At 40.3% G+C, this 15627-nt stretch overlaps 1 protein-coding gene across 4 annotated transcripts in view; it reads right to left on the reverse strand.

Moving 5' to 3' along the window:
• The window catches only part of rps6ka1 (ribosomal protein S6 kinase a, polypeptide 1), a 79588-nt gene that overhangs the window by 1850 nt on the left and 62111 nt on the right, over window positions 1-15627 (reverse strand). For 2 of the 4 annotated variants that reach the window (XM_084742771.1, XM_084742773.1), the window contains exons 3-21: window positions 10927-11043; window positions 10185-10266; window positions 8375-8455; window positions 8131-8210; window positions 7915-8021; window positions 6221-6258; window positions 5630-5772; window positions 5198-5268; window positions 4977-5065; window positions 4804-4868; window positions 4602-4704; window positions 3707-3837; window positions 3125-3250; window positions 2450-2539; window positions 2181-2339; window positions 1342-1503; window positions 1140-1216; window positions 939-1056; window positions 692-829 (exon numbers count right to left, since the gene is read on the reverse strand). In XM_084742771.1, coding sequence (XP_084598897.1) covers window positions 692-829; window positions 939-1056; window positions 1140-1216; window positions 1342-1503; window positions 2181-2339; window positions 2450-2539; window positions 3125-3250; window positions 3707-3837; window positions 4602-4704; window positions 4804-4868; window positions 4977-5065; window positions 5198-5268; window positions 5630-5772; window positions 6221-6258; window positions 7915-8021; window positions 8131-8210; window positions 8375-8455; window positions 10185-10266; window positions 10927-11043 — 1977 coding nt within the window. Of the gene's footprint in view, window positions 1-691; window positions 830-938; window positions 1057-1139; window positions 1217-1341; window positions 1504-2180; window positions 2340-2449; window positions 2540-3124; window positions 3251-3706; window positions 3838-4601; window positions 4705-4803; window positions 4869-4976; window positions 5066-5197; window positions 5269-5629; window positions 5773-6220; window positions 6259-7914; window positions 8022-8130; window positions 8211-8374; window positions 8456-10184; window positions 10267-10926; window positions 11044-12881; window positions 14057-15368; window positions 15423-15627 lie in introns of those variants that run through there. The other 2 variants (XM_084742774.1, XM_084742772.1) reach the window with 2 other exon arrangements.

A 15627-nucleotide genomic window follows, 5' to 3' on the forward strand; every position in this document is an offset into this window, starting at 1 on the left:
TCTCCTCAGAAACGTTTTGCGTGACCCCAAACATGACATGAACAATGCATGCATTATATTTTATATTATATTTCAATACTTTGCTTTTCAATAGCCTACATTCAATATATTACTCGACTAGTGCTTCAAACTGTGTTCCAACATGTATCTGTCAGGTTGGGAATGATGAATAGCTTGTAATCTACCGGTTGCATGGCAACTAGTGGCACCCTTCAAGTGTCGCAGGAAATACGCTCTGCTGCTTGTGCTTTGTTTTGGTGGACGACTCTGCAGTTAAATTTGGCTGATCTGAAAACAGGTGAATTTGCTGTTGCTGGAATTTTATGTTAATGCCATTGACACTAATCACAAATATTATGAAATGTTCATTGTCCTTGAGTGTTGCTTTATGTTGGCTCCCTAAATTGGAAATTTGAAAACCTCTGAACTAAATAATGTAAAACTGGTGGAAAGACTGAATTGAGTGAGTTGTTGTTGCTCAATTGCACTACTAGTGTTTTAAAACTCAACAGAATATCTTTAATTCTTAAGTATTCAGTTCTCAAGCATTATGTAACTGTATTATTTAGGAAAATAAATACCTGATCAGGACTCTGTAATAACAAATATTGAATATTGGGCAATAGGGACATCCCTACTAGATATAATTAGAAATGTTCACTGATACAGATGTTAAGAGAAGCTCTGTTACCTTGACCAGTTTGGGATCATGATGTGGGAGCTGGCTGTTGGGTAGCTTGTCTCTTTGGATGATCCAGGGATGTTTGAGGACCTGCTTAGCAGTCAGTCTCTGGTGGGGGTCCACATGAAGCATCTTGGACACAAGGTCCTAGAGGGAACACATTAAATATGAAACTGATATCACCACAGAAGGAGCCTGGAGTTATCTCTGAGGAACATGAGAAAACATGAGCCGTCTGTCAGATCTGTGGCTCTACCTTGGCAGCATCGGACACAGTGTCCCAGTTGCCTCCATTCAGACTGAAGTGACCGTTTCCTATCCTGTTCAGGATCTCGTTCGGGGTGTCCTCGGGTCCGTTGGCAAATGGTGTGAAACTGGTGGAAGAAACAGATAACAGAGTGAGTATGGAGGGAAGCCAGAGAGAAAAATCTGCTCAAGAGAAAGTGTTGGTATTCACCCGGCCAGCATGGTGTACAGCAACACTCCCAGACTCCAGATGTCACAACCTTCGTCATAGCCCTGACGCTTCAACACCTGGAATGAAATAACACACATTTCACATTTAATTTCAATGTCTGCAAAGTTTTCAATTTAATCTGGGTCTGAGCAAATCTAATTAATTTTTGCACAAGTTCTGAATACAAAGTGACTGTGCTCACCTCAGGAGCTACAAAATTAGCGGTGTAGCATGGGGTCATCAGCAAGCCGTTGTTGGCACGCAGTTGCTTAGCAAAGCCGAAGTCACAGATCCTGATCGACTCTGGATTACCTGACTCATCAACATAGAGGATGTTGCTGGGCTTCAGGTCTCTGTGCACCACCTGGATGTTGATGTAAAGCAAAAGAAAAACAAATAATAAGATATTAATACGGCTCATTAGTTTGTTTTCAGTGATTTTAACAATAAAATGTCAAGATTTTTTAAAAAGTTTAAGCAGATTTTGATGCAGTCTGAGTCAGTTGTGTCCCCAGAAGACACTGACCACAAGTTCATAAACTACAGTTTTGATGGAAATTAATTGAAATAGTTTTATAATTACAAGGACACTTCATTCCAAAATCAAAAATGCATATTGTTTGTGTGAGTGAACATTTGGAGATACTGGCTGTAGAGATGTCTGCCTTCTTTCGAATATGACTGAACTACATGGCACTCGGCTTGTGGTGCCCAAAGGGCCAAAAAATACATGAAAAAAACTCGACAGCAATGTCTTTTTCCAGAAACCATGAACCAGTTATTCAATATAATCCACAAACCTTGTTGTGAGTAGTTTCATGTAGGAAGTACTTTCTTTCTGAACTACACCCACTAACAGTTTCACCATGCTAGCTGGCTCAGGGATGCTAACATAACCCTTTATTAATGACAATGAAAGTTTCTATGTATTAACCCACAGGTTTAAAGTCGATACAAACCATACCTAAAATCAATAACCAGACAGGAACACAGACTCTAACAGATTATGTGCTCTATATTAATATTTCTAGAGGTCCTCACCCCCTGTGAGTGCAGGTACTCCACAGTCTTGGTGATGGTGTGAAGCACAGCGCTGGCCTCTCTCTCAGAGAAGAACTTCTGTTTGAGGATTCGATCCAGCAGCTCTCCTCCACGCATCAGCTCCGTCACCAGGAACACCTGCTTACTGTTGTCGTACACCTGAGATACAAACACGCACGCCGACATTATCATATCACCAACTATAACATTTGCCACATTTAATGCCTGAAGTAAATAACTGTGATATAAGCGAGTGTTTTTATACTCACATCCTTCAGTGTTATGATGTTGGGGTGCTGTCCATATCTAAGTAGAATCTCAATCTCCTCAGAGGGGTCTGTGCTGGTCTTGTCAATCATCTGTAAATCAAAATAAAAAAGACGTGACATGAAGCTTTTATTTTAGGATGAATGGTCTTCTACTGGATCCCTTTTCAAATTTCTTATGGCTATAAATTAGCAAGGATTCTCATTCAGTTTTTGGACAAATGGGTCGCAGGCTGCAGAGGACTAATAGCCTCGGGACATGGGGTGCACGCTTTACCAACTGAGGTATAATATACCTTTATTAAGAGGCTGAAATACCTTTTATTGCTGACCCTGTTCACAGCAGTTCATTGCTTAGTTTCTGTGTGGTACCCCTCACCCTCCAAACTGAGAGTGTGCCATTAGACTGCCATCTAATGTCGGCGATACACTGATTATCAATAAGTAACACGTACGACCCCACACCAAATAACCCGAACTGTCCCTTTAATACAATTTGGCATTGAGATAAATTTACAAAGCTAAAGTCACAAACACACAACTATGATTATTGCGTTGTTGTTTTCAATGTGCTTTTTCTTAAAGTGTGTGTGTGTGTGTGTGTGTGTGTGTGTGTGTGTGTGTGTGTGTGTGTGTGTGTGTGTGTGTGTGTGTGTGTGTGTGTGTGTGTGTTCATACCTTGACAGCGTATTCTGTGTTGGTGGCTTTATGGATACATCTTTTACAGACAGAGAAGGAGCCCATGCCGATGTCTTCCTTCAGTATGTAGCCGTCGCTGAACAGCAGGTTCTTCCCGTGTAATTGCTGTGGATGAAGAGTCGAAGGTTGAAGAGGGATAGTGAGGTGAAGGTGTGGAGGACTGACAGAGCTAACAAGGTGAAGGGATGTCGGTGGTTTACAAGGAAGGAGATGAATCTATTTCTGGCACCTTTTTTTTTTCTCTGTCTGGCTCTCTGAATCTGTCACACAGAGTTAATTATTGCTCCTGTCAGCCATGAAACAGGATCTGAAGCCATGTACTTCTGTTAAGCTTCCTCTCCTTCCTGTCTGCCGTACACCTCACACATCGTATCTGTCTCTCTCCCTCTTTCACATAATTGTCAATGACAACCAACTGTGAGAATAATTATGCTGCTATAATTGACTGTACGCCAGTTGTTCTTAAATAAATAAAAGCTGCGTTAAAGGAAATCCCCAGGTGTTTTAGAGTTAAATGTATTTTCTAAACGGGGTCTCCTGAAACATCTGCTCAAGTCTGACCTGGACCACAGGGTGCGGCTGGGGCTTGACTATCTCCTCAGAAGCCTCCTCCTCCAACAGAGTCGATGCAATAAAGCTGAAGCCTCTGAAAAGCTGGTGAGCTCCGGCACTGGGGGGCACGCCGGGGGAGTCTGGAAGATGAGGAGGAAGATCAGTCAGAATCAGAAATACTTTATTGATCCCTTGGGGATGCCGGTCACATTACAGATGTGACAGATGTACAGATTTGTACAGAGTTATGTACAAAAAATAAGCATCATGCTACAATATACATCAGTGTAAATAACAACGCTTGAGTTACTACACAATTTACAGTAATAATGTCCAGTCAGTAGTGCACAGGTATTGTAAAATAAGGAAATATAAATATATATGAATGAATGTATGAACAATAATATCACAGTATAATTTGAAGCACACACAGTAAAGGCATACAGTATTATCTGTTTTTCAAATTTCAACAGATGCTTCTGAAGGTGTAGAGCGATTACACTGCAACTGCATGGTATTTGTCTCAAGTATATAAAGTGTTACCACCACTTATAACCACTGTCATCCAACACAACCTTGTCTGACTTTTTAAATCTGAACCGTGACCATATAATGGTAGTTGTGCTGGCCTTTTAGCCAACTCCTCTTCCTCTTTGTGTGCACTGTAGCAAATTGTTACAAATAAGCTCAAATGAAAGCTGCCTGCAAGCGTATGTATTCTTTAAGAGCGCTTAAATAATAAAGTGTATCCTAATGGTGCTGTAAGTAGGACTGTGTCTACTTTCATCCTGTATTGATTTGTTTTATTAGCTGAGAGAAGTAAAATGCATGAACCAGACAGAAAATAGACACAGAGTCAACTAATATAACAGCACCAGATTAAAATTCAGCTTTGATCTCTGACCTTTGGGGGTGCGGGAGGTGAACTCAGAGTCAAAGTAGAAGGTGTCATCTGGACGTCCCACCGCCGGTCTGAACGGAGGCTTTACTTCTTTTCTGAAGAGTTTCTGAAAGGAATTAAGGATTTTTAATCACAACATATAGTTGAAAATTTTCTACCCAGTAAGTAGTAGTAAAGTAAATAGTAAAATGTCCTTGACACTCACATTCCAGTCTATGGTGGAGAAGAAACCGTGCCGTTTGATCTCCTCTGCACCATCAGCACCAGACCCTGAAAAAAAAACCAAACAAACAAACAAACAAACAAACATAAACAGTTAGCACAATGAAGTGAAAACTGCATGTTTCCATTTGTGAAAGCGATGGTCATGACACTAACCCAGTCTGTTGGCAGGGTTTCTCTTGAACAAAGCCCTGAGCAGAGACTGGGCCTCTGAGCTCAGGAACTGAGGCATTCCCAGACGCGCCCTGCAGGGAGAGACAGACGGCACGCCGCTCACATTATTTTACCAGATATCAAGAGACATTTTGAACAGCAACTTTATGTGACAATTTGTCTTCTTCTGCGTCAGATTGTTCTTCCATCTAAAAGACACTCACTTTAGAATCTGGTTCATAGTTTCTTTGCGGTCCTTCCCTTGAAACGGCAGCGCTCCAGTCAACATCTCAAACTGGGAGACAGAACATACAACTGTCATGCGTGGGCGCGTGCATACACATGTGCAACAATATGATTCTGCATAACAGGGACAAATCCTGCACCACCAATAAAAACTAAATTATAATTTTGTGACTTTTGGAGTGTTTGACAGAGGTGACAAGTCCTCAGCTGCAAATAAAGCTATTTAGTGAAAAAAAAAAAAAAGGTAAATTACTTGGAGACTGGCCCATTACAAGGTTTAAAAGCCAGCAGTTTGATCTGGTAAAATATATTTTCCCAGCATAATTGAAAAATATTATATTATTATTATTATTTTATTATTCTTAGAGGGTTGGCTTGAAGCTAATCTTAAATCATTTCTTCCTGCTTACCATGAGTACTCCGAATGACCACCAGTCGGCGCTGTGGGTGTGTCCCTGCCTGTTCACAACCTCTGGTGCCATGTATTCCACAGTACCACAGAAGGAATAAGCTTTTTTCTCATGATCGATGGCCTCTTTACACAAGCCAAAATCTGTAAAACACAAGACACAGTCAGCAATATATCATCAGTATACTTAAGCTACTTAACTTAACTGACGGTTTTAATTTGCAGTGTAAAAATCCTTTAGCATTCGTCTTCATCAGTGTGACTTGTTATATCACTCTCTATAATCTCCTAATGTCACCTTTGGTTCGGTGGTGGCAGGATCCAGGGGGTAAATAAAAGGCAGTGATTATGGATGACAATAGAGATAAACAGAGGAGATAAAGTGTAATAATTAACTTGCTGAACATATACAGGCTCACATGCAGATATCTGAAGCCAGAGAGATAAGGCTGTTTCCCCACTGTGAGTAATGAAGGTCAGCAAGGTAGAGGAGAGGAAAGTATGGGCATCGACGTGTGTGTGTGTGTGTGTGTGTGTGTGTGTGTGTGTGTGTGTGTTCAGCAGAGAAACTGGGTGTGAAGCAAAGACTCACCTGTTAGTTTAATATGTCCCTCCTCATCCAGGAGAATGCTAAAAAAAAAACATTGTTGGATTGTTAAATAATGAATGTTTTTGAAGGTGAAAACATTTAACTCATTAAAACATCACACACTGTATTTGCTGCTCTGGATAATCACTTGCAAAATATAGCAATAACCTTTAAAATTTGAAGGGTAAACACAAGATACAAACCAAAAAGTCATTAAGGTACCTTTAAAGGGTGATTTCTGTATTTTCCCATGTTTTTGTGTCTAAGTGACTAATGAGGCCAACATATTTTTGAAAGTGGCCCAGTATGCAGTATGCATCACACGCACGCCTGGAATCAATCACCAACTCTGGTTGTTTGTTCGAAATAAACCCTTAAGTCACGTGAAAATATTCTGTCTGTGCACGTCGTTTGATGTTAAAATAAACCATTTTGCAAATGGAGTTTGGTTAGTTTGGTAGAATCTGCTTCTGGCTAAACAAAACATACTGTATATTACTCTTCAAAAAAGGTCTGTCTGCAACACTCCTTTCCATAATGTTGTCAGATCCTTAGACTAACGATTCGGGCCTGTCAGCGACAAGAACAAGCACTTTTAGTGGACTTATTTTGTGCTTTGATGGTGCACAGTTGCCTCGAGTAAATAGGTTGTAGTTCAGTTTAGCTTCTGACAACTGCAGTGGTCTCGCTCAATACTGGATAAATTTCTACTATTGTTGTCCCCATTAGTATCTTAAAAGTTCACAAAGCACTCACATCCAAATGTGATCAATAGTAGGTGCTGGACAGAAGTACATTCATCACTTAGACACAAAAACATGTGAAAATAGTTGAAAAAACCCAAAGCTAGCCTTTAAGAGTTAGCTGTGTTTTGATTAGTGGGTTTGCGTCTTGTGTTTCTATGCACACTTCAAGCACGGGGGGAAGTGCAGAGGTTTCATATTAACAACTGATGCCAGTAACGTACCATAAAAAGTAGCAATGCACTAATTAAAATGCAGAAGAAGAAGACTACAAGCCGATGTAAACAATGCAGGGTTCACAACTTTACAAGCTTTGCACATTTTTAATGAAGCAGGTTTGCATTCATAATGTTTGTCAGCCCTGAGGGACACACACACACACACGCACACACACACACACACACACACACACACACACACACACACACACACACACACACACACACACACACACACACACACACACACACACACACACACAGACACAACACATTTTGGTAAGGACAGATAAGTCTGAATGTTTTAAGGCCAAATTGAAAATTCCACTGGGTACCTTTAAAGTGCAGTAGAATTGAATAACTCCTCATATTGGAGAAGCACTTTAGTTTTAATTCCAACAACTAAATAAAAAAAAAATCATCACTGTTTGCCAGGGTTCTTGGCTATTGCACCATTCATTAGATTACTCGGAATAAAAGTCTCTTCAGAGAGCACTGTAGCAGGGATACAAGCTTTTTCATAAATACAAGAACGTGCATATTTCTTAGTACAGTTGTGGATTTATTCTCTTGAGATCTGGCTTCATAAATGTAAAACTGAGCCAAGTTTGAGGAACGCGACTGTAGCATATCCAGATGGCTTTGGATCGAATGAGCACAGTTCATGAAATATGCATCTGTTTATATGTGTATATGTATATATGTGTATTTCTGTGTGTTCAGTATGTCCTCTTACTTTTCAGGTTTGAGGTCCCTGTAAATGATGCCCAGGCTGTGGAGGTGGTCCAGTCCTAATGCCAGCTCAGCTAGATAAAACTTAACATCCTCCTCTGTGAACATCACCTGGGAGACACGAGGAGATGCATACAGAGAGGAGGATGAGACACAGAATAAAGAATAACACCATAAGAACGAGACAGAAGAGGCCAGCAAAATCCAGTGAATCACTGACCTCTTTGGAGAGTCTAGTGAAAAGATCTCCTCCTCTGAGAAAGTCCAGGATCAAGTACAACTTCCCTTCAGTCTGGAATGCTACAAATACACACAAGTTTCAATCAAATCTGATTCAACGGTAAATTAGGAGAAAAATGTCCAGAATTTAAAACAATAAGACAGTGATAAAATTGGTAGATCCAATAAAACAGTTTTTTCTAGGTTAGGGAGGTGAAGTGAAATAAGGCTTCGGACTGACTCACCATAGTGCAGTTTGACAACAAACGGGTGGTTGACGTCTGCCAGGATGTCTCTCTCCATCTTGGTTCTCACACGGTCTCTCACTGAAGGACAAATACGAGCACAGAGTTTAGTGTGCATCTATAAAACTTTAACACATTTTCATTTTACTCACTGTGGTTTAACAACAGCATGGATGAATTAGGTTGGAAAAAAATGAGTGGGTTTTTTTGTTTTTTTTTTGGCTGCACAATAAGCGATCAATACTCTGCTTTGCAGATTCACTGTGATGCTCGGTGGAAGCTGGCAGTAACAATTCAAGTTTGGTGGAGCTGTCAAACCTAGAGGGACAGTTCAGATTATTTGAAGTGAGATTGTATAAGGTATTTATCCATAATCAGGGTATTACCTACATTAGATGGCGGTCACCATGCCCCGAGTTTGGGGAAGAAGCAGAAGTCCCGGTGTAGGACACTGAGCAATGTACTGCTGAGGACAGGGTCAGCAACAAAATGATTTTTAGCAGCTTAAAAAAAAGTGATTGGGTAAATTTAAGTCCCATTTTAATACAAATAAACAAACAATGAGGCAGCAATTCACATGCTTTCCCATAAGAAAAGGATGTCTAATGACAAAATAAATCTGTGAAAATATCCCAAACACAGGGTACATTTAAACTGACAATGATCGTTTTTAGACTGGCCTTTTTTAAGTTTCTAAAATAACTTTTGTTGCTGACCCTTTCAGCAGCGGTTCATTACGTAGTTTCCGTGCCAACTGTCATCTACTGTAGGTATTACACTGACTATGGAAGTACCTCATGCAACTCCACTAGAAATAATCTGAACTGTCCCTTTAAAGTTTCAGATGAAAAATAGAACAGAAACAAACTGACTAAATGTTGCAAAAACAAATTAATATGTTGTAGACCCAGACTGGTGATTCACTGGTGTGCATGCAGAATGTTGATGAGCTGCCTTTGCTGCTCCACAACAGGTAAATAAATCATTTGGCTGAGTACACTCTGTACTGACTGAATGGAGAGTCAAGTGACTCCAGTAGTATATTCATATACTGCAGCATGCTCAGTGCGCATTCTCGACTCAAACACAATTTAAAGGTGGAAATAAAATCTGTGCATCTGCACACTTTGAACTAACCACATCATATTGGAAGAGACTGTGAGAACAAATCTGGCACCCTGGTGTTTATCAAGTTAAATACCCCGCCTGTGTGCAAAAGTGAAAAACAAAAACAACCACTGCAAGCTCTGGTGGTCTGTTATGCTTCCAGTACATGCAGTTGTCTGTCAGTTACGGGAAAAGCATATACCCTCTTACATGAAACAGAGGGTCTTGCCACTTGAAAAGAGAAGGTAAAATCACCACAAAAGACAAAGAGAAAGCTTTTTGAAACAATCCCTCATGAACCTGGAGCTAAAAACAAAAGTGCAGCTTACAATTGATTGTCAGTGTATTTAAATTTACCTAAGCTGGAAACAAGAGTTTGGTTGTGAAACTTTCTGCAAATATAATTCATGCAACTTCTCTTTTTCCCCCTCATTTTTTCCTTCCTTGGAAGAATGAATCCAGGGTGATGAGTGTGTTTTGCGATATCTGTTTCTGTTTGTTTACAGGTTGTAAAAAATGTCACGCTATCAGGCTGCAGTTAATATCTATACCGCCTGTAACATACTTCAAAGTTTGTTTAATAAGTAATACATTCATGCAATGACGAGGAAAGATTTGTCACTTCATCTGCTTATATCCACCACAAGATCAGATGTCAGAACATCTTCAGAGCGACTTTCCTGCACCTGACAGGCTGCTGTACCTTTAAGTGTGGCCTTCTTGAGAACCTTCATGGCATAGAGCTGGTTGGCATCTGGCGGGGTCACCTTTCGCACCAGAAACACCTGCAATCAGCACAGATAAACACCACAAACCCCGGTTGGATCAGATCAGCGGTTAAAGGTTAATAGTTCAGATTATTTGAAGTGAGGTTGTATAAGGTACTTGTCAGTAGTGAGTATATTACCTACAGTAGATGAAGGTCAGAGAAGGTTGGAGAAGCGGAGAGGGATACCGGTATTTTAGCCACTCAAAGAAGGTATACCTAAAAAATCTATTTCAGTTTACGCTACATTTAGAATATTTACACCGCTTTAGTTTGCTATGAGACAGCCTTTGGTTTGGAAAAAGTGATATTTGACTGATATAATGATGGTTTCCTGTCAGAAAAGTCTGTCTAACTGCAGTATAAATTAGTAAAAATATTCTAAATATAGTGTACACTTAATCTTATAAGGAATATTTTTAGGTGGACCCTTTTATGTGGCTAAACTACATTTTGCTGCTGACCCTCTCTACAGCAACACATAGTTTAGCTTCTGTGCTGCTACTCCTCTCTGCTTCTCCAAACTGGGGTTGTGTTGACAGGCATCTACTGTAACCAATACACTGACTATCAAGTACCACATACAACCTCACGTCAAATAATCCCAACAATCTCTTTAAGAGTCTGAGAGTATAATGCAGGAGAGAAAAAGAACAATGTGTGTGAGAGAGTGTGTCACCTTGCCAAAGGATCCCTGTCCCAAAACTTTGAGCAGCTCAAACTGAGAGGCATCAGCCTTCTCTGAGCCCTCCTTGACCACATGGGTGATGTTGATCTCCTTGATGTCTCCATCTTCCTGAAGAGTGCAAAAGAAACAGGAGGGAAAAGTGTAATAAAGCAGTCAGTAGTCACAAGAACAAATGGCTAAATGAATGAGGATACTGTATGATTGTAAGGATTGTGTGAAGGACAGAAAACGTCAGAGAGAAAAGGGTAGTTGTTTAATAGGATTGTCTCCTGCTGTAAATAGCACTATAGATCAAAATAAAATACCTCAGAAAGAGGAAGCACAGTGAGACGTGTGTAAGAATGAGTGATTGCACCCAGCTGTACTTGTCAAAGTGTGTATTGTTTCTGGAAATGATGGTGACTGCAACACTACCAGCAAGTGTCAGTAAACTGTCGATTTCAAACAATGCAACATAAAATGCATTCAGTGGTTCACTGCTTTGTTCTTGGACACACGTTGTGTAACCTCAAGAGACTTTTAAGACAGCTTCGTGGGTTCTTTACAGGGTGGAGCACCGGCAGCACAGCTGATGACTCCACCACATGAGCACATGAACGCTGCTGACCTGGTGTCAACCTCACCCACAAATTTTCACGACACCACCCCATAGAAAGGCATCAAGCAAGCATCAACAACAACAACAACACGTCTCCTTTTAGAATCTGGTTTTTCAGTTCTCACTGCTCATACTCCCCTGAGTTTCACGCCCATAGGCGTACAGTGAGGCACACTACCTGCAGGGAGTGTTTTAAATTGTGGTTGGTGGGAAAACATGTTTTTTCACTTCTTCCCAGGAGGTTCACACTAACTTTTAGAGATTAATTTCCAAATTTTGGGACAAGAAAGTAGGACATCTGGCCTGTTGCACAGTTTATCCCTTGAATTTGTCCTCTGCAGATACAATGAACACCCATATCATGCACACAAAGTAATAGAAAAGTTGCAGGGATTTGTCAATTGATCAATTAGTTGCCAAATATCAAATTAATTGCCAACTATAGAAAAGAAAATCCCAATTCAATGATTTCAGCCTCTCGAATGTGAATATTTTCTGGTTTCTGTACTACTGTATGACAGCAAACTAACAAAACATCAACCTGTGATCAACATTCATCACCATTTTCTGACATTTTATAACTCAAACAACTAATTGATTCATCAAGAAAATAATCATTAGTTGCAGCTCAAAATAATCGGCAAAACATTTTTACAAAACTGTCTCTTGATTATCTTTTTATCTAACAGTGTTCATTGGACAGAACAATCAATACAAAAACATTTCATAAGTTTCTGAAAACTTGTAATTGTAATTTTTCAAAGGTGAAACTACTATGCATTTTTGACTGAGTCACTGAAAATATAATTTTATATTAATCTAAGATTGCACCATACAGTAAAAAAAAATACAGCAAAAAAAGATATTGCGATTGCTATAAGATTCACAATTAATGGGAATTTTTGCATCACAATTTCAATTTTCAATACAAAACTTAATAAAATCATGATGTTTTGACATTTGTTGGAAAGATTAATCCATTGAGAAAACAATCATGATTTCAACCTAAACTAAACAATTTATCAATTGATCACAAAAAATGATTAATCAGTAATGAGAATGCTAAACTTTGAACAGTATACTGTCAGCCACACCAAAGGCCACTACAGCATGGGACTTTTTTCATTTGACAACAGGAAACCAGACTTGGTTTTATGTGCAGGTTTCAGCTGCACCTCGTTTCTAAACAATCAGCGATAACAACACGCAACAGCCTCGCCTGCACTTTGCAGACTTACTAAATCCGCTTGCTCATTTAAAAATTACTGTGCATAATAACTGCGCTAACAGCTCCCTGGAGACGACTCAGGCTTTATCAAGATGCCAACATGAGGAGGTATCACTTTACCGTCCAGTGGTTCCTTGGCGCAGGTAAAGTGTCAGTGCAGCCGTTGTCTGTTGCAGCTGCTGATCTGCAGCTGTTAAAGTGAGCAGGGCTGCCGGCAGCCAGGGCTTTGTTTTTTTTGCGCAGGTAGAGGGCCAGCAAGCGGCTCAGGAACTTTCTCTTGTCCTTCTCCATCTCAGCGTTGCCCAGACTTCTGCTTCATCATTCTACCCACATCCATAACAAGGCAAACGCTTCTCTGCCTCACATAAATCATCTTAAAGCTCACCTCCTCTCACCACAAGCACACTTTACACTCATTTGTACAATCATGTCAGAATTAGTTCTGAGGACAAGCGAGTAAATATGGAAAAAGCTCTCAGCCTCTGCCCTCTCTATCTATTCTCTCTGCAGAGGCCTTCTGCAGGGCCCTTCTGCTAAAACTTTTATTAACTCTTCATCTTCATTTTGTCCTCCATTTTCTCTCCTGTCCTCCTTCTGTCTCTGCGTCTCTCTCTGTGTAGGTCTGATTAGCCTTGTGTGTCCTCATTGAGTGACTGCAGCTGAAGTGAACTGGAACTGTAGAGAGCAGGAAGGAAGAGCCTGCACTTATTCTCACAGTCCTGCACCCAACAAGTCCCACACACACACTCACAAACACATATATCTGCGGCTGAGAGAGAAACTGTGTGTTCAACAGAGAAAAACTGAGAGATTGAAGTTGAAATACAAAAAAAGAGAAACAACAGGTGGAAATAGTGATGAAAAACAACTTCTTGTTTCTGTAATATCCCTGTTTTGTCTTTAGGGCTGCAACTAATGAATATTTTCATTGACAGTTATTTTCTTGAATAATTGATCAGTTGTTTGGTCCATAAATTGTAAGAAATTGGGACAAACGCAGATTAGTGTTTCCCAAAGCCCAGGATTATGTCCTAAAACATCTTGTTTTGTCCACAGATGATTCACTTTAATGTCAGAGGAGTAAAAAAAAAACAAGAAGGAAAAAAAACATCTAAATGTCAAAAATAAAATCATCTCAATAAAAACCTCCATCTTCCTTTTATCTTGATAATGTATTACTTACTGTACTCTGCCTGGCAAAGTGTAAACAGAAACTCATTCCATCAGATTTTTACAGAGAATCAAATGAAAGTCAAGACTCAACCATGCGAGAGAAAGCCATATATCAACACCATGCAGATGATGGTATTTGTGACAGTATGGGGGTGTGCTAGTGCCCATGACATGGCTGTCACATCTGAAGGCGCCATTAATGTTGAAAGGTACACGCAGGTTTTGGAACAGCAAATGTTGCCATCCAGGCAACATCTTTTTCAGAAACGTCCTCGCTTATTTCTGTAGTACAAAGAAACATGCTGCGTGTGTTACAACAGCGTGGCTTCGTAGTAAAAGAGAGACCTGTCTACAGTCCAGACATGTCTCCCATTGAAAATATGTGGCGTATTATGAAGCACAAAATACAACGACAGAGACCCCGGACTGTTGAGCACCTGTGGTCATATATCAAGCAAGAATTGGACAGAATTTCACTTTCAAAACCTCAACAGTTAGTGTCTTCAGTTCCCAAACGTTTGTTTGACAGTGTTGTTAAAAGAAAAGTATGATGTAGATGAATATAGGTTCACAATCATTGCACTCTGCTTTTATTTATGTTTTACAAAACATCCCAACTTTTTTGGAATTGGGGTTTGTAGAAATAGTCTTCTCACAGATGGTCTTGTTTACTTATGTAAATCATATAACAGCATCAGTTATAGCTTTAATTGATTACTCGTTGCAGCTCTATTTATCTACAAAAGTGGCTTGATCACAAAACCCAGCTCTAAGCCACTTCCCGTTACCCATAATTCATCAGAGTAGCGGCTGGGGGAAGAGGAGAGGCAGGCAGAGAGAGAGGATGAGGTGTCCCCCTCTCAGTGTCAACATTGCAGAGACGACTGAGACGACTCACTGCCTGCGGATGACAGAGATTTTCCTGTCTGTGGCCAGGCATGTCCTCTTCCCAGTAGTCTATTCCTGCTCATCCTGTCTATTAAAGCTGCTCTCACCGGGTCCTAAAGTGAACCTCTCACTCCGTTTCTTCCCTCCATCTCTCACTTTATTGCTCTTTGTGCAGTAAATACCTCTTTACTGAAAGAGAATAGGCCATTACACGCTCCATATAAATACTGCGCATGAGTCAACTACTCTCTTGACCAAACAGTAGCAAACTCGAGCAGTGAGCAAACCTACTTTTCACGCACATCTGATTACACCGCATTGCAGTCCACACCTGGGGGAAAAAGGGTTGGTTTGTACAATTTTGCGATTCAATGTCCAGAGGGCAGACAAACAAAAATGCAAGATGGTGTTAGCCTGAAGTGGATGAAATGCAGAGATGTTACTGTAAGCAACAGTAAGCTGCTGGAGTGTGTTTACTTAGCGAGGGAGGAGCTGCAGACTGGACTGATATAAAGCATCTGTACAGCAGATGTGGTCCGAGCTTACCTGAGCTCTAATATTGGCAAAGTCCTTCTCTATCCAGGTGATATGAGACTCGTGCTAAGAGAGGAGGATGGTTATTTATTTTCATAAGTTGAAATAAGCTACAGAAGACATAACTTGGTTTTTCATTAAAGGGATACCTTAGATTATTTGAAGTGGGGTTGCACGAGATCCATAGTCAGAGGATTACCCACAGTAGATAGAGGTCGGCACAATAAAATGCTGTGGTAAGGGTCAGCAGCAATATGTATAGCAGTATGCT

Source organism: Lutjanus erythropterus, chromosome 18 (genome assembly GCF_056507025.1).
Source record: "Lutjanus erythropterus isolate fLutEry1 chromosome 18, fLutEry1.hap2, whole genome shotgun sequence".
Lineage (NCBI taxonomy): Eukaryota > Metazoa > Chordata > Actinopteri > Lutjaniformes > Lutjanidae > Lutjanus > Lutjanus erythropterus.